Source organism: Citrus sinensis, chromosome 3 (assembly GCF_022201045.2).
Source record: "Citrus sinensis cultivar Valencia sweet orange chromosome 3, DVS_A1.0, whole genome shotgun sequence".
Lineage (NCBI taxonomy): Eukaryota > Viridiplantae > Streptophyta > Magnoliopsida > Sapindales > Rutaceae > Citrus > Citrus sinensis.
This window is the reverse complement of record NC_068558.1, coordinates 6,567,994-6,591,819: the sequence shown is the minus strand read 5'-3', so window position 1 is coordinate 6,591,819 and position 23,826 is coordinate 6,567,994. Positions and strand designations below refer to the sequence as shown.

Below are 23,826 nucleotides of genomic sequence, written 5' to 3'. Positions count from 1 at the left end.
ACCCCATAAAAATTAATAAATCAACGTCGCCATGTTGGTTAGCAAAGTTCAACAATATTCTCCATAGATTTTCTAATTGTTTCATACAATTTTCTAAGTTTAATGATCTTGTGTTCTGGGAAATAGGGATCTTGAATTGGGCAGGTAGTGTGTTCGCAATATTATTATACACATGAAGAGAAGCTACCTTTGCTTCACATCCCAAGTTAAGCTCAATTGCATGCATAAAGCCAGTCATTAGCCACAAAACTTTTGTATTTTATTTTATCTAAGATTTATGGTATGTTTACCATTTCCAAAAAAAAAAAAAGATTTATGGTATGTTTAGGATGGTAATTAATGTTGTGACTTATTACTATTGTTGAACAAAATTACTAATGCCAACAACTTGCTCAATAACTAGACGATTAAAAAAGGTAAGGGTCAGAATTTTCATAAAAAAATTTAATGGCATCCCCTATAAATAATGAGAAGTGTCTGTAAAACTGAGTTTGATCCTCTTTAGTAAACTGTTCACCACTATACCAAAAACTTATTAGAAATATGAGATATATAACTACAGATGAATCTAATCTTGTACTATTATGAAATGTATATCAAATCTCATACAAGTATGAAACACATTCACAAGTATAACTGATTTTTTTCAAACAAATTCATCTAACCATGTTAGTTTGAAAATATACAAAATAATTATCCTATTTTTATAAAATTTACCAATCATGACAAAGATCCTTAAAACCACTTAAGTTGGGTTGGTTGTTGGTCGATATCTACTCCCTCCCTTCCCAAACCTTAGGTGGAGAATTTGAGTTACTCCAAGTAGATGCGAGAATTTAATTATTATATTGAGCCTTACTATGATTTATCTGTGAGTTTCATATCAGGCTTTTCTGTTCATTTCTTATGGTTGTGGGATTATTGTAATTTACATAATATTAGAATGGATACTGAAAAACTAAACGCATTTTCATAGTTATTATACCGACCCAATAAAAGCCTTCTCTTAAATTAAATTCAATCGAGCCCATAATAAAAAATAAACGTACTGAAAAAGAGCAGAAACAGAGGGAAGAAACAGCATAGTCGAAACAATGGTGGCAGCCCTCCAAGCCCATAACAGACCGGATCCAGGCTCCGGCAGACCCTGCCTTCCGAACCGGCCGCTAGACCAACCGAATCACCCCCGTTTCGAACCCGTGGACCGCGAAAAGGTATATACTGTCGTCTTTTATTATTATATGTACGTATTCACTACGTTCACGAATTCGTTTTGGATTTTTTTTTTCTTTTTCCCCGTACATTGTACAATTATATGCCTAGTGAACAACCCTAGTAAGTAACCTTGTTTATATAGAATTGATCAGATAGGAAATAGCCGGCATTGGGTTTTACAAACCTCTTATGCCAAATTACGTTTCAAGTTGTTTAGAGATTAACAATGGGATATTCTTATTATATATATATATATATATATATCAACAATGAGATATGAATAGGAAACTTTTACACCGGTGACTGCGGAATTTTTTTTTTTTTTGGTTACTTACATTATTGCAATGGTTGTAGGTTCGCTAGTGCTAATATTTTTGCCTGATGCTTATTGCAGACTTGCCCTTTGTTGCTTCAAGTTTTCACTACGGTATGGACATCTTTTCATCGCCTCTTCTTCTTGTTGCAGTTTGAAATATGTTGGGTCACCTTAGTGATGGCAATGGGGCGGTGACTCAAATCATGGCTGCAGTCTCTGCTTCAGTAAGCTCTCCATGGCTGCAGCCTCTGCTTCACTGCTATGTGACAGAATGAAATCAGGAGGTGAATGAAACACACACAAAATGTGAAAATGACTCAAATCAATGAAACCAGAAGCAATTTGAAATAAATAAATGAATAAATAGCAAAAAAAATAGAAAAAGCAAAAATCTTCGGGGCAGGAGAAACCGATAGGCGTGTCTGACCAATGGGCCGCGTCGTGCCAGTTCGGCCCACCAAAGAAAGGCTCATGTGTGTTCTTACCCGTACCGTTCTGTGCCTAAATTTTTTTAATTTAACCTGGCCCGGCACACGTGCCTTGCTTACGAAAAAAAGCTCACTAAACTTCTTTCTTTTTAAATTTTTTTTTAAGAGCGTATACTAAATTATTGGCGTACTTTTTTCAAGTCTATGTATTTTTCTTAGATCTATGTCTTTATTCAAATTTAATAGAATCAAAAATTTAAAACTCAAGTCAATATTCAATAATAATAAACTAATAATAGTAAGAAAATGTGATATTAATTACTAAGTTTGATCTTATAGTATTAGAATTTTAATAATAATAATAATAATAATAATTTTTTCTTAAGGGTTAACTTAATTGTTAACTTGGAGTTATATGGAATTATAAATCATAGTTCACAATAATATTAATGCATATTTATAAAATCATGATATTTATAATTTTATTCATTAAAATAATAATATCAATTATTAATTTAATAAATTATAATTATAAATCAATTATAGTATTTTTTTAAACTAAGAATTAAATGAATTAAAAAAATTCAACTTCAAGTTATTTGTAAAATCATAAAATTTTAAGTTTACTTTCATTAAAAAATAAAACGTGTTAATTGCAGGCTTTTTCATTGTGCCGTGCTTTTAAGGCTCGCATGCCTAAAATTCTAAGGCCGATCTAGCCCACGTACGTGCTGTGCCGCGTACCCCACCAAAACGTGCTTATGTCGTACCGTACTATATGGACACATGTCGTGCCGCGTGCTGTCTGACTTATTGGCCATCTCTAGGCACGTCTGAGTGTTGGTGGGTGATGACGAGCCGTGGGGATTGATGGACTATTAGTGACGATGAACGATGGTGGCAGATGGCTGTTAGGGTTTTTGGTTTCCTTTTGGGGGAATGAGGATTGACTTGATCCAAGGGGAATTGGGCATTGAAATTTCCAATTTATAAATTTAAAATATTAGAAAATAGATTTTTTTTTTTTTTAGTTTTGATCTTCGGGTCAGATTAGGGGACCTGACAAAATTCCCGAGCCCGAACCCTAAAATTTCAAGACTTAGATAAATACCCAAAACAGATCCAAATCTATTTTGAGATTTTTTCTAGGGCTCTACATCCGCCACAAAAATTTCTAAAATTTAAGACCTTAGGTGACCGCCTTATTCGCTTATACTTAAAACCACCTATGTAGTTGTACTTTCTGCTTTTTCCCACACACAATCAAATATATTCACTTTGTTTGCTGTGTACTTAATTACTGGATTATGTTCATCTATTAGGTTAAGGAGGTTGCTCCCGAGGCAAGGAGAAGAAATGCAGAACTGTCTGTTGCTTTTGTATATCCTGATAAACATGGACGGTTTGTGCTGAAACAGGTACTTGCTACATTTTATATGGTAGGGGACTATATCTATCTGTTAATGCAACTAGAGACAGACAATCACATCAAAATATTGGCTTATTTATTTGTATTTGGGAACAGCCTGATTTCTTTTTTGTTTAATTGAACTTTTATGCCACTGTCATTTGTGATATTTTGTCTAATCTTGTTTGCTCATAAACAAAGGAAAGTATGAGAAATTTTCTGTCCAAATTAAACGAATTTCAATGCTTTTTAGCATTACTTAGAAGGAATGTGTACCAAAACTATTTTAAATCTCTTGTATATCATGGTTCTTTTAAGGTGGGGATGACCCATTCTTATGGAAATGGAAGACGACTTGATGACAGTAAAGCGTTGGCTGAACTTAATTTTTAGGTAAATCACATATTTATACCTACAGTAATTTTTGCGATATTCCTTGCAGACATGTTTATTCCATATCTGTTTTCCTGTTGTAGAGTGGAGATTACTTGGATGTCGCAATCTTGTAGAGGGGAAGATGGTTAATCATTAAGCGCAATGCCGTTTTGTTGAAAGTGTCATCTATTTGATTGGTGTTTCACGTACTTAGCTTTGTTTTAATGCTACGGGAAGGGAGTGTATGTTGTAAGGCTGGTGAACTCCTATGTCAATTTTTAATACTCGACACAAAATTTTTGCTTGTTTTCATATTTTCTCTTGATGTGATAAAGTTGAAAGTTCCATTGTTTCCTTTTTGGAAGTATCTGAATTCCAAGTCCAAAATATAAATCAACTAGGTTCCCCTTCTCAGTCTTCAATCCGTGGTGTCTTTGTCATCTTTTGGGGCGAAGCATTTGCTTTCTTATCCCATACATAATCTCATAGGTGGAAACTTAATTGCATTATGTTATCAAACTTTTCTAAGCCCTCCATTGCTTGTGAGTATGACCATCCACAGCATTAAAATTGAACCACACCGCTGGTTGAATGTCCGAGCAGTTGCCATTTTTCATGGTCAGTTATCCATCTAATTGATAACATAAATATCCAAGGCAGCTTCAGTTCTAGTTGTTCAACTACTGTTACGAGCCTACAAATGCATTAGACTGGCCTGCTTCAAATGTTTCAGAGATCTGCTTTAAATGATTCAGAGATTAACACACTATAAAAAGTGACAATTATCACCATAAAAGGAAAGAGGTTCAGAGTGACAAGCATGCTCAAATGGGTTTGATTTGCGATATAACACTAGAACTGAATATTAATTACAACAAAATGGATCATCTTCTGTTCCTGCAAACAAGCCTGCTACAGGTATGTATATGACGCATATACTTACAAATACAATATTGACATAATTGAGCCCACAGCGAAGCAAACCATATAACTTCTCTCTTTCCACAGGAGGGATAGATCTACATAATTTAACACTCTTCACATCCGACTTCAAGAGTTAGTTAAAGTCGAAGGACCGCTTCTTATTGGTTGCTCCTGTATATGTAGCATCTACATTTTGTTAATACTAAGATCCGAGCTATGTTACCACCTCTTAGAGCAAAATCAGAAACCTTTAGTCTCAACACTGGAACCATACAAACAAATTAAGGTGGGCAGGGTGTGTGTGTATATATATATATACCTTGATTAAGCTTCACTGCCTTCGGGCAATGTAATCAACCTTGTGTTTGAGTCATAAACCATGGTGGTTCCACAACTGAAACAAAATGTTAAACTATAAGAGTTAAGAATTGGGGGAAAAAGGGTCCTCTCCTAAACCATAAGTAGAAAAATGTTACAGCAAAATCACAAGATCTGTAACTGAATGTTATTACTGGACAATTTTAACTTACTTTGAGCAGTTAATAGTGTTGGTGGTTCCACCACTAGAAATTGATAGTATGGTCCCAAAGAAAGAAACATTCTCTGTACCACAGTTTGGACAGGGGCCCTAGAAAATTAAATCGTACATTAGTGGAATCATTTATCTGTATGATAAAAACCTTAAAGATATGTCAAGAAAGTTCTACCTTCAAGATCAAAGATTCTCTTACGATCAGTTTTGTGAGTGATTGAGATAAATATACTATCAAAGGCACCGCAGCAAACCATGTAAAAATGAAACTGAATGGCTCTGGAAGCTGACATGTGAAAGGAAAAGAGCATATTATTCAATAATATGCAAGTGATATATTATGAGCAGAGATAGATGACTTACGCCAATAGAATTTTAAACCAGGCATTCTTCCTTGAGTTTTAGGCTTAAGAGGAAAGAGGAAATGGGAGGTTTCTAAATGGTTTTCTATTTAGAAGTATAAATTCATATAATAACAGTGGTGTGTCATGAATTCAGAATTGTGATAAGTTTTTAATCCAAAAATTATGAACAATTCATACTCCTTGGAAAGAGTTCATGCCTTGAACTTATTCACCACCGTAGTTCTTACTATCAGCACAGAAACAATTCCTGTTGGTTGACATACAATTCACAAATGCACTATTGAAGTTGATAAACAATGTATGACCTGAAAACAATAGGAAGATGGTCTTTAAACAAACTTTTGCAATTTGACTATCCTAGCCTTTTCAATGATTTATATCATGTAGAGAAACTTTGTATCTGCATAAACTCCCCTTATAACCCAACTTAAGTCCAAGGTAATCAAGTAATATAAATGTTGGTTATTCACTTTCTTTATGAAGCGGCAGGCAAGAATATAGAGCTGTTTAGCTTGAAATCTTCCTAGTGATTCAAGTAATACTGGTTGATCCAAACTTTTTCCATTTTCTTATTTCTGAGATGTAGTATAGACTTCGGATTATTTGCACCACATGTTAGCCAATGCGAACTGAGAATTTGAGGACCTGATCACAAGATACAAATATGGTTGTAGGAAACAAAACATGATCTCAAAACTATGGTGCAGTGGTAGTTTCTTTAGAACTTTCAAGCAACCTCATTATGTGCATCCTATGTCAGCATGGAAAATTTTCTCTAGAGATATGTGAAGATCAATGCAATTTCCATTTCAGCTGAGCAACTTATAGAAGGGCAAAAGAATTATAGGAATCTGTCATACTCGGAAAAAACTGAGCGGCTAAAGACTTTAATTTCTCATAGACCCCCCCCCCCCCCCCCTTTCAAACAAGAATAGAACAACAACAATAATGTTGACTGTAAACAAAGATTAAAGATTTACCTCCAAAAGATATGTGATTTCAAATCCAGTGATATCATCCAGGAAGAAAAACCTGGCAGGACCACGGAAATATTATTGAAAAACCAATGTAAAAGGAGAAAAATGAAAACTGATTACTTGCAATCATAGGCCCTAATCCCCGAGCAGAGGCATTGGCACCTTAAATATGCAAATTTAATCTAGAAGCCGAACATATGGAATCCAAGACAATGTGATAGAACTTAATTGGCAAGAGATATTCATTTATTGAATCTGGATAAAGGTTTGCATTTCATGAAGCCAAAATTTAAATAAGTATTTAAAAGCCTCCTTCTCTTTCCCAACTTTTGACCATCAACTTCAAACTTACAGCAGTCTTAAAAAAAAAAGAAAAAGAAAGCAACATTACTTACAATCCAAGTGCAACAACAGTTGCTGGCACATTCAAAAGGAGCATTTTGAGGTAGTCAACTGACAGGTCGCTGTAAACCTAAGCAAAATATACAAATATGATCAGCAGAGTTAAGCCAAACTCAGCCAAACGTAAAATGAGTTATCAGCAGAAGCACAGAACATAAAAGAATAAAGTTAGTAGGTTCGAAGTAAATGTTTTTGGGTAGTATCAAAGGCATTTCTTGAAAGAAGAAAGTATGTTTGCTATTCAACCCATGGTCAATTATTTGTCAACAACTCAAGGAACCAAATTACTTATCAAGCCATGGTTTGGAAATATACCAGAGTAATGAAAGACAAAATCATAAAGATCACACTATTCCCGTCAAGAACTGCCACAGCTATTAAAATTTAGGGGAATAAAAACAGAGATTTTCCTAAAGTTTCATATATATCAATAAAGTGACGGATAAATTTATTTCCTAGACTGTAAAGAAACATCACATTTCAAGAAAAAAACAAATATTTATCTCAAAAGAAGGGAGAGAATTTGGTGTATGGAAACTGCAAAGTTTAGCCCTTCATGTTGGTATGACATGCTTGTATCTTTTTTATTAAAGCATGAGATAACTAGTAGACTCATAAGATAACTGCTTCACTTTGGAAGTTAAAATTTTAAACAAATAAGATCCAGAGGGGAAAATTGTAACATTAAAGGTCATAGTAATACTTAGAATCAGAGAGAAGAGTTACCTCTGATATGATATTGACAGGTCTATATATTTCATATTGTTATTACAGTGCTCAAGGTGAATTAATTAGACAAAATATGCGGATTGTACCTATCTAAAATCCAATGCTGCACAAACAGGACAAAAAAGATGGCAACACATACACACCTTTCTGCTACGGAGACTGCACCGTGGACCCTCAACCACAATTTCACTCCCATCCATCTGCAAAATAATAGTGTTAAAAGTAAATAATTAGCACCTTAACCATATAAGTGTTTCAAAGCAAATAGTTAGCCATGCAAACCATCAATTTAACAGATGAAAGTTCCACAAGTTTGATAATAATGATTTTGCTTCTATCAAAGGTAAGCTCCACCCATATTTAATTGGCAAAAAATATTCTCTATCTTTTTCCTTTTTTTTTTTTTTGATAAGAAGTACCCTCTATCTTGATTGTGGACAGAAGACGTATATTCAGTAGTCAAATAATGTTCAATGAGATAGTGTTGTGTGTGCATACATAAAGGATAAACAATGGCACCTTCCACATAAATAATCTGGATAAAAGAAAAAATGCCATAGATGTTAATGGCCACATTGACCTTAAAGCAGCTAACAGTTACACCTTTGCTAAATTGGCATCCTACACGATAAAAAGCAATCATGTAACATTTTGCACCTGAACATTGTATCAGAGTTCTCAGTTGTTTTGTCCGTCTAAAAGTTATTGACAGTGTAAACATGAATTACAACAAATTTTCCCACCTGACATGAGCAAAACAAAATTCACACTTTCCACTGAAACAATTTTTATGTTGCCCCATTGTATCTTTTTTAGTATGGATCAACCAACTTTGTCTCTTCTTTCCTGTTCACTTTATTCACAAGTTTCATAAAGCAACCTGTAACTTAATGGATGAATCTACCATTCTCATTCTATGAACAGTAAGCACGTGAATATGGAGCAAACACAAACAAACCTTTAGTTTCTGCTTCAATTTATCATACTCTTCATCCGACATAATAGGTTTCCCAGCCACATAAGCCATTGAAGCTTCGAGAAACTTTTGTTCAGCAGAACCTGTATTGTCAAAGTAAATCTATTCAAATTATAGATTTAACAATTGACTAAAAGTTATACGTCATGATTGTAGGGCTTGAAGCTCCATATGAAGATTGACTCCATACTTAGCATGACGACGCTGCTTCCTTCCCACATCAGTTCTTCCTTAAGATTATCAAATTCCTCATTTGACATAACAGCTTTTCCCTCGTAATAGAAAGCCTACATAATGAAAATAGAAAGAAACTTATACATTTCAAGCATAAATAACAACCAAACCTTAGTCATCCAACTTGATGATCAATCGTAAGCAAAAGCTTATTTGGTATAATCCTCATATTCAAAACAGAAAAAACACTTACTTGCAGTGCCTGAAGAAACTCTTGTTCTAGTTCACCCAATGACTTTTTCTCTTTCTTGTCAATGCTACAATATTGCAGAATTTTACTATCGACTACCTCATCTCCCTCAACCTGACCTGAAAACACAAGCAAAATGAGAGTAATTAAAATTGATATAATGAAACTAACAAACATAATCCAGTTAGCAAAGATGACAAAAAAAAAATAATAATATCAACCTTGTTGGTCAGTAGTAGCCTTGCTGGGCAGTACAAAAGATCTGCGTCGAACAGAAAACTGCCTTCCACTGAACTGAGTATTTGAATTTGAGTGAGCCCTTGAAGAGGATGAAAAAGGAACCAAGGCTGCAGCTGGCTTTTGCACAGGGACAGCGAAGACGCGCTGAGCCTGAGGGGTAAAACCAGAGGCTACTTTGCTAGCCATTTGAAAATAGAGATGGTAGTTTCGGTTTCAGGTGAAAATACTAGTAATAGAGTGTGTAGCTGGTGATGTAGCGAGATGCATGGTGATGATAGATTTTTTTGTGTGTACGAGTTTTGATGTTTGGATTGGAGGGAACGAAAGAGAGGAACGAAATCAAACAGATAAGGTAGTTTACAAGTGTGTGGAGGGAATTGCAACGGCTTTTTCTCTCTTGGGTTCTTTTGATCTTACGACATCTGCCATGTCATCCTTCTAGCTTGGTAGCAATGGTAGGTCACTGATCCCTGGATCTTCTGTAGTTCCGACACGTGGGTTCTTCATATTGGCCACGTGTATGGAGTGGACCGGACGGTTTTTATTTGTTTTATTTTATTTCTGTTTTTGGGTTCTTAATGGGCTGATTCGGGTTTGCTCGGTTTCTTGGGTCTTTGTTAATGTTCCGCTACTTCATTACTCCGCCTTCGGTAACTTGTTGGGGGTAACGATTATTGAATTCCTTAATTTATCTCATCGTCCTGGTTAATCATTTTCTTTATTTATTAATTTCTCTTTTATCCAGATATGGAATTACTCAAAAGGGTATTTTAGAGTTTGTTGCCACTAATTGAAGCTGCGTCAATGTCGACGATTGCTCATGCTTTTTCTTGGCAAAGGGCAGTAAGTGAATGACATTAATTCATGGTTCACTTAAAATTATGGTCCACAGAGCTAGCTCTTTCTCCAGGTCGCTTTCGGCTGGAATTCTCCTAATTTGCTTCCAAAAGTCTACTACTGTTAGGGTTGGTATTTGCTTCATGGCCTGTGCAATTGGCAATGGCTTGTATGCTTGTTGGGTTAGTCAAAGAATTAATTTTCTTTTTTTTTTTTGGGGGGGGGGGGGGGGGAGGGTAAGGTTCTTATTCAATCTAAGCCGTTACAGCCCCTTGCAAAAATTACAGATTTGAATCAACCCATTCATTGAATGCTTGGAAGTTGGAACTAGATTCCTGTGGATGCGTCAATTTTTCCACGTCTATATTTAAAAAACAAAATGATTTCATGTAAATGTTGAGCTATAGTCTTTTTTTTTCGGATTAATGTTAAATAAAAACGAACGATTGTTTGATTCCATTGTAATTGATATGCTTTAGGTATCTAAAACATTTAATTGATGGTTTAAAAGGTGGGGTGTGAAAAGAAAAAGAAAAACTAATAATAAGGGTAATTTGAGAATTATATGGGTTTATTTTGGGAGGGGAAAAAATGAGGCTATTTGAACCTATCAATTTTCTCTTTAGACCCATTTAAAAAATAATTCAGTATTAAAAGTTTAAAACTTTCAAATCTCAAAATTATCCTCCATTGATTTCTTTCTCTATTTATCTCATAACTGTATATCCTCTCTCTATTCTCACATTGTATAAACTAAATAATCAATTTCACTCTTTTCAAAATTCTTTTTTTTTTTTTTGCCTTTCTTAGTATATCTTGATTTCTATTTCATGTTTTCAAGATATGGAAATTTGTTTCTTGATATCAATTAGCTTTTGTATTTGGTAAAAATTAATGTCTTGATATTCATTAACTTTTATGGTTTATAAAAATTTGTTGATATTCATTTTTAAATAGTGGGTTTTGTTCCTTTTAGTTAGTAATACTAATTATTTGTAGGTAAAAAAAAAAAATCTGAATAAATTGGTGAGAATTTATGAAATTGAGAAGAGAAAGAGAAGAAAATGCTTAATTATTTAAATAATAAAATTCTTATCTAAAGAGAAGGCATAGAGAATAAATTGGTGAGTTCAAATAGTTCCACCCAAGAAAACTTATTCTAAATTTTGAATGGGGTTAATTAAGAAATGGATGCTAGTGTTGCTACATTGTTGTATTTTCATCCATTAGAAATTGAACGAATTAAGCAAACTACTATAGACCTACAACTAGGCATGGCAACAAGTCGTGTTTAATTAGTTTCATGTTGTATGCTTATCGTGTGTTAAATTACACACACCCAAACACATCCATTAATTTATCAGGTCAAAATATAAAAACTCAAATCCATTCATTACTATTTTCTTATTATCTGAACTAACCCATTCAACCCATTATTTTTGGTATTATATCTTTAGTTTAAACTAGAATGAGCAATTTATAAAATAAAGCTCTTTGAGAATATAATGTCAAACAACATAAAATATTAATATTCCTCATATTTAACATCATCAAATAATATATTGATATCAGTGTTAAAATCTTAGGAGAAAAAAAATTATAGAAAGAGAATTTGTTACATGAGATGATGAGAAGATCCAAATGTACAGTGATGGCTATGAATTTTACAATAAATACTTAGGAATTTTAGGGTTTGTCATAACTTTACATAAGTAGCCAATTTAAAGTAGAGACGACAAAATGAATAAACGAATTGGATTCGATTAAAATCATAAATGATTGATTTATTAAAAAATAGTAATCTCAAGATTCACATTCAATTCAATTATTCAAGAAGGATCCAGTTAATTCGTTTTATTTATTTACTATACAATATACAAAATTAAATGAATCAAATCGCATTTCGATTCATTTACAATTCATTTAATTTATTTATGCAAAATTAATAACAAATCAATCGAACCCATATTCGATTCATTTATTTAACAAATCGAATTGAATTCACCCATTTATTAAATGGATCAAAATTTTCAAATCCAAACCCCCTTTTATTTGAATTGAATCGAATCAAATGAAAGAATCCAAACCCAAATTGCCACCTCTAATTTAAAGTCATTTTCTTTTTCTTTTAAAAATTTATAATTTAACTTATAAAATTTATAAAATTATTAATATTAACAGTGAGACTATTTGAACCCACGATAACACTCAATAAAACCATATACTCAGCAAATCCATCATAATAATTTATTTACTCTATAAACCCACCTATATACCAAATATTTCCTTAACATCTTCAATTTTATTAAGTCGCTTCTCTCTACTTCTATTAAGACTTTCTCCATCACGTTTTTGTAATCAAGTCCCGTTGCTCTTTTTTTTTTTTTTTTTTTGTGCTGAAAATGGATTCTTAAATTCTATTATGAAATGCTAGAAACATATAATAGATTAAGAAAAAATATTTCACATGTAATAAACTTAAATTTGGGTTATATTAAACAACAGCTTCGAAGATAAATAATTTTGACTTAATAGAAAGTCTTTTATTTATTTTACTACCAACACGTAACTAAAAGTAAGTTTGTGATCTGTTTGATTTTTGCCAATAGTTCTTTTCTAAATTGAATTACTATTTTATGGAAACCAAATTTCATTGAAAGCATATACATGTAATAAAAATTCGAGGGAAGGGGAACGCTGAAAGAGATTTGATTCCAGGAGAAGCTAGCAAACAGTAAGAACCAATATGACCATAAATCTGCAAGACAATTGCAAAGAAAGGAAAAGAGGAAACAATTGGGGGGGGGGGGGGGACTTTAGAGAGAGAGAAATTGAGCTAAAGAATTATAATGTTTGGTTATGAAAGTAATTTTAGTTAGGGATATTTTGTAGTAATATATATATATATATTGAAAAGTGAGTGTGAAAGTATTTAATAGATTCAGATAAACCTACTCTAGTATTAAATGTTAATGGGTAATGGATGAAATATGTTTTTGATCTTAAACCGATCTCTAATTGAATGGATTTTAATTGGATTGACCTATTAACAACCCAAGTTGATAAAAATCAGACCGACAACTGATTTTATCCTATGAGTTCATATCATATTAATGGGTCCCTATGAAATTTTATCGGCCTACCTACAACAATTGTTTCCATCACATGAAGAAGGTTAGCACCTTGAACTTAGAAGCAAGGAAAGGAATCCCTTAGAAACTCAACATATGTCTAAACATGAAATTATTAAATATTTGATGTCCCATAATTGCAAAGACCAAATTGATGTTGGTAACCTAACATTTAATTTTCATTCCACTCGTATACTTGTATGAAAAAGGTTTAAATCCTTTCGTCCCATAGGTATTTGTAGGAGTTAATTTTTTTTTTCACAATATTTAGAAGTATTTTGTACTCTGATATATTTAATAATCTAGATCTAATCTTATAATCTAGGTATAATATATTTTCATATTAATTAATTATGATCAACATATATAGCTTAAGAAAGTATTAGTTACTCTTGATTAGACCAAATAAATCTGGTGGTTTTCACCAATAGATTTTGAAGAAAATTTTCCTTATTTTAACCCTCCAATGAGTATCCGCTCATATCAACTAGAACCTTAACATCACACAAAGTTGAAAGAGGCAATATGGTTTAATAATAGAAAGACTATAAATACGATAATTGGAATGAATTTATTTTATATTCTCAGGTGCAAGCGCTTTCATTTTTTATTTTTTAATGCAGACACACTCTCAAGCCGTGCGGTTTAAAAAAGTTAAAAATTAACCCTCTCAAATCTCATAGTTTAAAAGCGTGTTAACATAAATAATAAAAAAAAAAACGTCCGTACTAGAGAAAGAGTCATTTGTATATATATAATAAGGTGACAGTGATATGCTTAACTGAAAGTTACAATCATGAGGTACCAACAACCTCCTGAGCTGAATGATACCGGCGGTGGCCAGGATCTGCCATAAATCTACGCCCCAAAATTAACAGGATAAAGAATGTTTTGAAAGTTTTACTTAGTCCATAGAATGACTCTTTAATTAAATTGAATGACAGTGATAAAGAAAGCGAGGCCACATCATTAATTGAACTAATTTACTCATGGTCGTTAAGATTGAATCCAACTCGGCCACTGGGCGAATTATAGATTGTATGCATGAAGATTGTAATGATTTGAAAAAAGAAAAACTCCAAGCTCACTGGTTTTAAAAATAAGAAAAGAAATGCTGAAAAACAAGTTGTTAGAAAATTTCGATATACGCACTGAGCGTCGTTTCGCTGGGTGGGGTTTTGAACATCAAGCTTGTGGACAGGCATCTCTCTTCCTTCTTGCTTCACACCGGCTATTGGCCCCAGTTAACTTAAGAAACCAACCAAGCCATGGCCTTGTGCATGGCTAGGAAATATGAATCGAGAGAGGGGGTTAGCTGAAACGTGTTTGTATGGTTTGGTAATTGGTGTCATCTTTTAAGTAAAACGACATTTCATCGACCGAACTATATATATGTAGGTGTAACTTTCATTTTCTTACAACTCGTGGCCCATTACTTTATTTACTAGCTAATGAATACTGAATGTCAAAGACAATAAATTGCATTCTATCTCTATTAATAAGAAGGAAACAAATGAGGGAGGAAAAGAAAAAAAGAAAAACCTCCTTTATTATAAGTTAGTTTTTTTTTTTCACAATTTATGCAATTAATTTCTTTTAAAATTTATTTGAGCGAAGTTCAAACTCTACATTTCTTATCTTAAGATAAAAAAATTTTATCAACTAAACTAGCTGGCACTAGCATAAAAATTCAACCACCAATCTTTGCTTGAACCCGAAATTAAAGATTATATTTCATTATTTGCGTCCAATAATTAGCACAAGCCTAGGATTGCACAAATTGCAAATTTTCTTAAAATATAGTTGACCTTAACAAGGAGGGATATATAAACACTGTGTACTATAGGTATTATTAATTAAGTTAGACTGCACTATTAATATCATATGCAAGCAGTATTCATTCTTTTGTGCATGCCAATTATTTTACAAAATAGAGAAGTTCTAAATGAAAAATTGTAAATTTTGGGGCTTTAGTTATGTAACAAATTATATATTTTTTTTAACAATTTCTTATATAAAAAACTGGACAATATCCACATTCTAAAATAGTAAAATGGGGGAATATTTGCACACGAGGTCTATTCATGTGTGCAAGTGAAATAAATAATATTATTAAATACAATCCAGGCACTCACAGTTTGAGTGTCCGGATTCGAGTTCCAGCCATTGTTCGAATTCAATTCTCTCTTAGAATGAAGTCAATATTCCTTCGTGCATGGCAATCGAGATTCCTCCAATCTTATGAGAGGATAGAAAAATTGGGCGGTGTCCTACAAATCTCATCAAGATAAATTTCGATCGATTTCTAATTATAAATATTAGTAGATTTTTTATTACAATATCAATATGTCAAAAACAAAAAAAGTACAATCACGTATTCAGAATATGCAATTTGTATACTTCTAGTAATCAATGGACGCTTATTAATTAAACTAGTTTAAAATCATGCCAGTGTCACGCACAATCATTTTTTTTTTCTTTTTCCCTTATGGATAACGCATTTCAATGGGGCTTGTAGTTTTGATACTTACAATTAGTTATGTCGTGTATTAATGAGAAAAAGAATTGACTCGGAAACTCGACGACCGTTAGCAAAGGAACCCGTGCTTGTTTGTTTCATGTATCTTCCAGCCAACTCCATAATTTTAAGGCCAATGGCCACTCCGTAGTGGCAGCTAAGCACGTGTTACAACCGCTCTCCTTGTAAGTTGGTTCGTTGGTAGCTTGATCATCATCTACTACGTTTACAAATTCCCAGTGCAACTCGCATCCTCCAGTAATTTTAACTTTTCACCTTTTAGTTAAACAGATTCCCTATAAAAAGCCCTAAGATCCTTACCATTAGAGCATGTACATTGTTACCGCTTTTCATATATACAAAAATTTGCTACGATGGTGACTCCAACAGCCCCAAGAGTTGAGAGCTTGGCTAGAAGTGGGATTCAAGCAATCCCAAAAGAGTATGTACGACCAAAGGAAGAGCTAATGAGCATTGGCAATATTTTTGAAGAAGAGGAAAAAGATGAAGGGCCTCAAGTTCCCACAATTGATATCAAGGAAATTGACTCTGAGGACAGAGTTGAACGCGAGAAATGTCGCGAGGAGCTCAAGAAAGCTGCCATGGATTGGGGTGTTATGCACCTTGTTAACCATGGGATTTCGGATGATCTCACCGAACGCGTCAAGAGAGCCGGTCAGGCCTTTTTCGATCAGCCGGTTGAGGAGAAAGAGAAGTATGCCAATGAGCAGGCTTCGGGAAAGATTCAGGGTTACGGAAGCAAGCTAGCTAATAATGCTAGTGGTCAGCTTGAGTGGGAGGACTATTTCTTCCACCTTATTTATCCTGAAGATAAAAGGGATATGTCCATTTGGCCTAAGACTCCAAGCGACTATACGTAAGTTAATTTGATTGATCATTCTGTCTCCTCTGGTTTTAATTAGTTCTGTGCTATTGCTTGTTGATGATCCTCGCAGAAAAATTCACAAATTTTTATATGTAGAGAGGCTACTAGTGAATACGCAAGGCAACTGAGAAGCCTGGCGACGAAAATTCTGTCAGTGTTGTCACTTGGCTTGGGACTGGAAGAGGGGAGGCTGGAAAAGGAAGTTGGTGGCCTAGAAGAGCTCCTTCTTCAGATGAAGATCAATTACTATCCCAAATGCCCTCAACCAGAACTGGCTCTTGGTGTTGAAGCTCACACAGATGTGAGTGCACTCACTTTCATTCTTCACAACATGGTTCCGGGCCTGCAGCTCTTCTACAAAGACAAATGGGTGACTGCTAAATGTGTTCCGAATTCGATCATCTTGCACATTGGTGACACCATTGAAATTCTGAGCAATGGCGAGTACAAGAGTATTCTTCACAGGGGACTTGTTAACAAGGAAAAGGTTAGGATCTCATGGGCTGTTTTCTGTGAGCCACCGAGGGACAAGATTATCCTCAAGCCTCTCCCGGAAACTGTCTCTGAGCAAAAGCCGGCAATGTTACCTCCTCGCACCTTTCAACAGCACATTGAGCACAAGCTGTTTAGGAGGGCGCAGGATGCTCTCCTCTCCGATGAAGAATAATTAATTAATCGGATTTCTTATTATGTTTAATCTTCCGGTGAATGCTTTCACTACAGCACTTGTAGGCCATATTTTTGGCTCTTTGTTTCGTCTGTGCCGGCTGGCTTTATTGAATAATAAGATTGATTATTTTCGTGAGATTCATTTTTGTGGCTCAATTATTGATCTTTTGTCGCTAGCCTGGTTAGAAATATAATTAGATGGTGTACAATGAAGTCTATGGACTCTGATGATTTAAAGGGGTTCAGAGGGAGATGCTTATTTTTCTCTGTCAAGACGGACCAGGCAATATTCATAAATTGTCTTTTCAAACTCTTTTTGTTCATTATTTGTTGACAGTAAAGTTTGCAAACCAGACTGATCGATTGCAAAAATAGTTGATAAACTATTGAAAACAAGCCACTGAAAAAAAGCTTCCAAATCTTTGTGATAAACATCAACAATTGCAGCCTAAAAAATTCTGTGGCACTAGAATGTAGAAAGTTATTTTACACAGTTTTGGTGGTTATAGAATTATAAAGAGTACAGGAAGAACTGAAGAGGGGGGGGGGGGGGGGGGGGGGGGGGGAAGGGCAAACTCACCTGGCCTGCAGTAATCCTTCTATTCATGGACAAAGAGGGAATACACGTATATATTACCACATAACAGATATACAGAGGTTTGGCTAGTGTCATCCAAAACAACCAGAAATAGGTAACAGTGCATAGTACCAACACAAACATGGTCACACTAAAGACCTTAACCATTCATAGAAATAAAGAAACAGTCATCAGCATATTCAGGCCGGAAGTTAGAACAAACCTCATCAACCTCAGAGTCACCCTCATCTCTGGCCCCTGGAAATCTACCTCCTATATCACTTTCAGTAGACTAGTGAACTCGCATAACAGGTTATAAGAGTTCTTAGAACCAATGAACAATTCAAACGTGCAACAGCCCCTTTCTAAAAGGAATCAGCATTGTTCATACCTGCAACTTCTTTTCTAACTTAGTTCTTGTGAATCCTCCACTCGACCTTCAGTTTCTGTAACAATTCATTGAGACAGTTTTCGACATGACATGAATCTCTCTACCAGGTACCAGATGCTAATGTTTCAGGATGATGATTTCAGCGGAAACTATGACATGAATTAAGTGAATAGTGCCTTCAGTCAAGCTTGACCTGTGGCGCAGCGGTTTGTTCGAAAAGAAAACCTTCAGGTTGTATACAATCAGCTCTCCCAATGAGTCAAAGCATTCTGGCATGGCAACAGCACAATATTATCCAATCTTAATGGCTCTTTTGGCACATTAGGATCATTCTCAAACACATCAAGGCCTACACCATTAATGTCACCTTGGACCAAAAACTGCAGCATTTCTTTCTCATCAATAAGAGCCCCACGCCCAACATTAATAATCATTCCTCCCTTTCCCAGCTCCGCCATGACATCCTTGTTAATTATGTGATGAGTTTGTTCAGTCAGCGCACAACAAACAACAAGAACATCACTATTCACTGCAGGGTCATAGACATTTGCACAGTAAGGGAACAGAACAGATGGTCTTTTCCTCCTTGAGTTGTAAGAAATGATAAATCCAAAAGCCTGAAGCCTGTTTAGCACTTCAGAGCCAATATTTCCCAGCCTCACAATCCCAACTTGCATTCCTCCTAACTGCAAAAATACATTTATAATCAAATAGTTTAAGCACCAAATGAATCATGCCCAATTCTATCAAGAGAAGCATATCCTATAAAACTAACAAAGAACATGAACAAGTAGCTCCCGAATAACTCCCCAAAAGCAAAGCATGTACATATTAACTATTAAGATAATATTGGAGGAAGCAAAGCATCAAAGCAAAGATTCTAGTCAATTAGTCTTCTTCAATACAAATACATCAAACCCAATTCATAAATTATTATTAAGCTAACTAAGGTATTTTAAATTTAAAAAGAGACCGACTCAGATGAAACCTTAAAGCCAAGTGGGTAATCTCCAGTTTTAGCCCACAAGCCAGCCCGAACATACCAATTACCGGGAGAAATTCTGCGTAGAAAATCAATCAAAAGGCCGATGGCCAAGTCAGCGACAATTGGAAGATCAGCCTGCTTAGCTATTGACTTCTGCTTTATCAGTTGCTTTAACCAGTTCTGTTTTTCCCACCAAACAATTATAACTATTTTACTTTACAAATGAATTATTTGGCAAATTTCATTTAATCTCTGATTTTACCCACACGTATAATTGTTACAAAATGTTTAATTGGGTGACACCATGAACATATTACTTGATACTCGGATAAAATGCATGCATACAAGTTTGTTTGATAACACAACATCATTTGAGACAAAGAGCTCTTTGGTTACATAAGACTTCTTCAGTTGCTTTTCTCTCTAACAAATGACTCCGCATCAAAAGAAGCTTGACATTATGCCGATCAACATGAAATTGATCCACTCTTGATTTGTTGAGCTATGTACACCATTCAGCACGTGTCTTCAAACTATAATGTGAGGCAGAGAACACAAGAAATTCCTTCACTCAAGCTTGACGGGCGACAGCAAAGGTTTATTTGAGAAAAATGCCTCTAAATTGCCTATGACCACTTGCTCCAATGCTGCAAATGATTCTGCAGTCAGCACAGCAATATGTGGAGACAACACAACATTATCCAATGTAAGCAGCTCCTTTGGCACATGAGGCTCGTCCTCAAACACATCAAGACCAGCTCCACCAAGCTCCCCCCGCACCAAGAAGTGAACCAGTTCCTTCTCATCAATAAGAGCACCGCGCCCAACATTTATTATCACCCCTTCCTTGCCCAGTGCTGTCATGACATCCTTGTTAATCATGTGGTGAGTTTCCTCGGTCAGAGCACAACATACAATGAGGACATCACTATCAGCAGCAAGGCCAGAAACATTTGCATAAAAAGGATACGAAACACCTGGCTTTTTCTTTCTTGATGTGTAAGCAATGCTACAGCCGAAGGGCACAAGCCTTTTTGCAACTTCAGAGCCTATGCTACCCAACCCCACAATCCCAACTCGCTTTCCTCCCAACTGCAATTAATACAATGCCAAGGAGAGTAAGAACTAACGTTTTAATGTACAATATCTCGAGATCATGAGAATCATCAAACAAGGAAACATGAAAAAAAGGGCCCCGACAAAACTTGATTGAGAAAAGAGAAGGGATGGAGAGGTTGGTATATGTTCTTGAGTACCAGCCTAAATTTCTAATTTCTAAATACCACTAAGTACATTGTGCTTTCTGCAGTATTGAGCCTTCATTGACATCATCAAGTTTTTAAGCAAATACAAAATCACAATCAGCTATAGTAATGCCAGTGAAAGCCAGTGCATCTTCGATCACAAACCATTGACTGAGGATGATCAGCTCAACCAAGGTAACGCTTCAAATGAAAATTATTGCAATTGCAATTGCATTAAAAAAGAATTAAAAAAAGAACAATTTGTCTAACTTGCAGGTAAAAAATATCAGGATTTGGTCGTTCATCATTTCCACAATACTTCAAATTTACTCATGATTCATGAATCGTGATATCGAGAAATTATTCTGTATACCAGAAGCAATGAACTCTTACAATACCACGAATATAAATTCAATTTTTGATTAAATCCATATTTAAATGAATAATTTGAAATTGCCACTAAATTGATCATATTAATAATTAAATAATCAAATAATTAATATTTAATAATTAAATAATCTAACTCGCAGGTCAAAAATATCAGGATTCGGTCGTTCATCATTTCCACAATACTTCAAATTTACTCATGATTCATGAATCGTGATATCGAGAAATTATTCTGTATACCAGAAGCAATAAACTCTTACAATGCCACAAATATAAAATCAATTTTGATGAAATCCATATTTAAATGAATAATTTGAAATTGCCACTAAATTGATCATATTAATAATTAAATAATCAAAACCCATATAAATGAACGCAGTCAAACAGAAGTTAAACCAGAAAGAAAGCCGAACCGTTGACCCAAGTGGGTAGGCCCCATGATCGGGCCACAACCCGTTCCGAACAAACCGATCAATGCTGGAAACCCTCCTGAGAACATCAACCAACAAACCGACCACATAATCAGCACCGTCCTCAGAGAAGGCGTTACCAGCATTAGTCACAAGAATGCCGCGTCGGCGGCACTCCTGCAGGTCAACATGGTCGATGCCTGCGGTGGACCCCACGACGATTTCCAACGCCGGGAGGAGGGAGAGGGTGTCGGAGGTGAGGGGAGAGGGGCCCAAGCAGAGAATGGCGCGTACGGAGCTGGCGTGGCGGGAGAGGAAGGAGTGAGTCGAATCGGCTGAATGGAGGAGCGGGTCGAGGAGAGTGAAGCGCTCGCTGAGACTGGCTAATGGTTGCTTGAGGGATGGGATACGGTGGATTAAAACAACCGGGCGCTCCTCTTCTGTAGGCATCGTCACGATTCGGTTTTTTTTCTTCAAATTTTTTCTTTGCTTCAGTGATTAAAACAATTGGAGACGTGCTAAATTAAGAAAAGAGACGTTACGTTGGTGTTTATAACGACAGATATTTCTTCAATGGGCTTCTGACATAGGCCCCTTGATGGGCCAACTTGCTAGCACAGAAAGGTCCTTTTTTTAGACGGGCTAGGTTATCTCATAAATTAAATGTGCTATTAACAGCCCTGCATTACCTTAACAAAACGAGTTAGACTATTGGCACCCCTCCAAAATTCTTCTGAAGCCCCTTTTTCAATAATGCTAAGCTTAATTTCAAAAATAGTAAAATACCCTTATTTCTAAATAAACACATTTAATTTATGAATTTTTTAATTTTTTATTATTTTCTCACTCGTCACAAATAAATTTTTATGGGTGATAACCTTCTTGATAAAAATCAATCAATTAAATAAAATATCTGTAAGATTATAATGTAAAAAGTTTTATTATGAGCCTTAAAAAAGATAGATAATTTTGTCAGAATGTGTTATGTTTATTATCAATAGATTATCTTAGTAATTGAAGAAAAATTTATAGAGAATTTGAGAAAAAAATTACATGTGTGAGTTTGATGAGTTTTTTTTTTTTTAAGAGGGAAAATATAAATTTGAAGTGAAATAAAATAAATGTGAGATATATTATAATATTTGTCTTTAAATATAATTGTAACAGAAGAGGAGTTTTAAAAGAATTTTGGAGGGGTGTCAATAGTCCAGCTCTAATAAAACCCCTGCTTTAATTGTTTTACAATTAAGCATACGTTCAAGAGAAAGATGGGCTTCTGATACAGGCCACTCGATTCATCATCCATCTTTCTCTTGATCTCTCTTGTTCTTTCCTTTTCCCATTTTTTTTTTTTTTGGGTTGAGACATGACACCTCATGCATCTAATTTGTTTGCTTAAATCTGAAATAATTTTTTTAATTTTTTTTTTGCAGATTAATTATTTCCATGCTTGAAACTACTTTAAGACCATAATTTCTAAATCCATGATTATTCAATGATAAATAAATTTATCATTGAAAAGTGGTTGCAAAGGAAATGAATAAGAGACTATGATTTTCAGAACGAGAAAAGTACTTAAAAATCAGGAAATAATCATAAATTAGGAATTTTTTATTTATTAAAAGGATGCTTTTAGAATCAAAGTAAATATAACTGAACAAGGGATTTTGAGAGGATATTTGAGGGTGTAAGTTGTTTCACTGTTCGGGTAATCTCTAGACTTTCTTCATTACCAACGTTAATTTAGGTACACATGATTAGTTATGTTATTAATTAAGTATAAACAATCTACTCGTCAATTTAGAATGATAAGGACTAGAAAAGAAAAGGCCTGTACATGACAAGAGTATTAAGTAGAATATACTACATCAATTGAAAATAGTTTCTAAACTAAAAGTATAGGCTTAGGTAACATTCAACTTTTGAACTACTATTTTCCTATAAGTTCGGCCATTCAAAAATATACTGGATTAGATCATTAGGTTAAACTTGTGCTTCATTATTAACCGATAATAGGAACTAAATTGGAAAAGAAATCAATATTGCAGGCTTTTTACTGCATCCTACTCTTAAAGAAGAAAAAGTAGAGTATATATGCATGCATGGGATGGGGAGTAAACTAATGGAACTGAATATATATATATCTCTATACTAAAATCAATATGTATGTCACCAAATTCTAGCTGGTATACCTGTATTGATTTTCTTGATATACCAAATTAGATGGCAGTATCACTCTCATTTAAAAAACCAGTAAGGACGCCCATGCTGGTTATTAAACTCAAAATTTAAAGCTCATCTCCCAACTTTTGTGGAAGGATCATCGTAAATACAACATGCATGCTAGCTCCTTGTATTACAAAACTAACAGATGATAAGTAACTAAAAATAAAGCAAGGGATATATATATATATAGAGAGAGAGAGAGAGAGAGAGAGAGAGAGAGAGAGAATCTGTCAGTTCAAAATTCAATGTAGAAA

The 23,826-nt window shown here is 34.6% G+C and overlaps 3 protein-coding genes, 1 long non-coding RNA gene and 1 pseudogene across 6 annotated transcripts; 2 read left to right on the top strand and 3 right to left on the bottom strand.

The window, feature by feature from the left end:
• The first annotated feature begins 3,245 nt into the window (after positions 1-3,245).
• On the top strand, positions 3,246-4,117 carry LOC102622364 (uncharacterized). The gene is made up of 3 exons (XR_008053627.1): positions 3,246-3,377; positions 3,686-3,760; positions 3,844-4,117. It is a non-coding gene; the product is annotated as an uncharacterized LOC102622364 (long non-coding RNA).
• A 383-nt stretch (positions 4,118-4,500) lies between these two features.
• On the bottom strand, positions 4,501-9,686 carry LOC102622060 (PGR5-like protein 1A, chloroplastic). 2 transcript variants are annotated; one of them, XM_015529912.3, is made up of 11 exons: positions 9,293-9,686; positions 9,075-9,190; positions 8,838-8,934; positions 8,630-8,730; positions 7,815-7,871; positions 6,936-7,012; positions 6,544-6,595; positions 5,374-5,484; positions 5,197-5,294; positions 4,986-5,060; positions 4,501-4,852 (listed from the first exon to the last, which is right to left on the bottom strand). In XM_015529912.3, the coding sequence occupies exons 1-10, from the start codon at positions 9,495-9,497 to the stop codon at positions 4,991-4,993; spliced, it is 984 nt and encodes a 327-aa protein (XP_015385398.2). In that variant the 5' UTR covers positions 9,498-9,686; the 3' UTR covers positions 4,501-4,852; positions 4,986-4,990. The 2 variants fall into 2 exon arrangements, with proteins under 2 accessions (XP_015385398.2, XP_015385397.2); XM_015529911.3 differs by having other exon boundaries at positions 4,501-4,837; positions 9,293-9,684.
• A 6,339-nt stretch (positions 9,687-16,025) lies between these two features.
• Positions 16,026-17,488, top strand: LOC102577958 (anthocyanidin synthase). 2 transcript variants are annotated; one of them, XM_025097974.2, is made up of 2 exons: positions 16,026-16,674; positions 16,792-17,488. In XM_025097974.2, the coding sequence occupies exons 1-2, from the start codon at positions 16,172-16,174 to the stop codon at positions 17,348-17,350; spliced, it is 1,062 nt and encodes a 353-aa protein (XP_024953742.2). In that variant the 5' UTR covers positions 16,026-16,171; the 3' UTR covers positions 17,351-17,488.
• Positions 17,489-17,755: 267 nt separating this feature from the next.
• Positions 17,756-19,644, bottom strand: LOC102621776 (glyoxylate/hydroxypyruvate reductase HPR3-like; annotated as a pseudogene).
• LOC102624222 (glyoxylate/hydroxypyruvate reductase HPR3-like) lies at positions 19,533-21,872 on the bottom strand. The gene is made up of 2 exons (XM_006477282.4): positions 21,350-21,872; positions 19,533-20,397 (listed from the first exon to the last, which is right to left on the bottom strand). Exons 1-2 carry the CDS (start codon positions 21,794-21,796, stop codon positions 19,873-19,875), a joined length of 972 nt encoding a protein of 323 aa, XP_006477345.2. The 5' UTR covers positions 21,797-21,872; the 3' UTR covers positions 19,533-19,872.
• Positions 21,873-23,826: the final 1,954 nt, after the last annotated feature.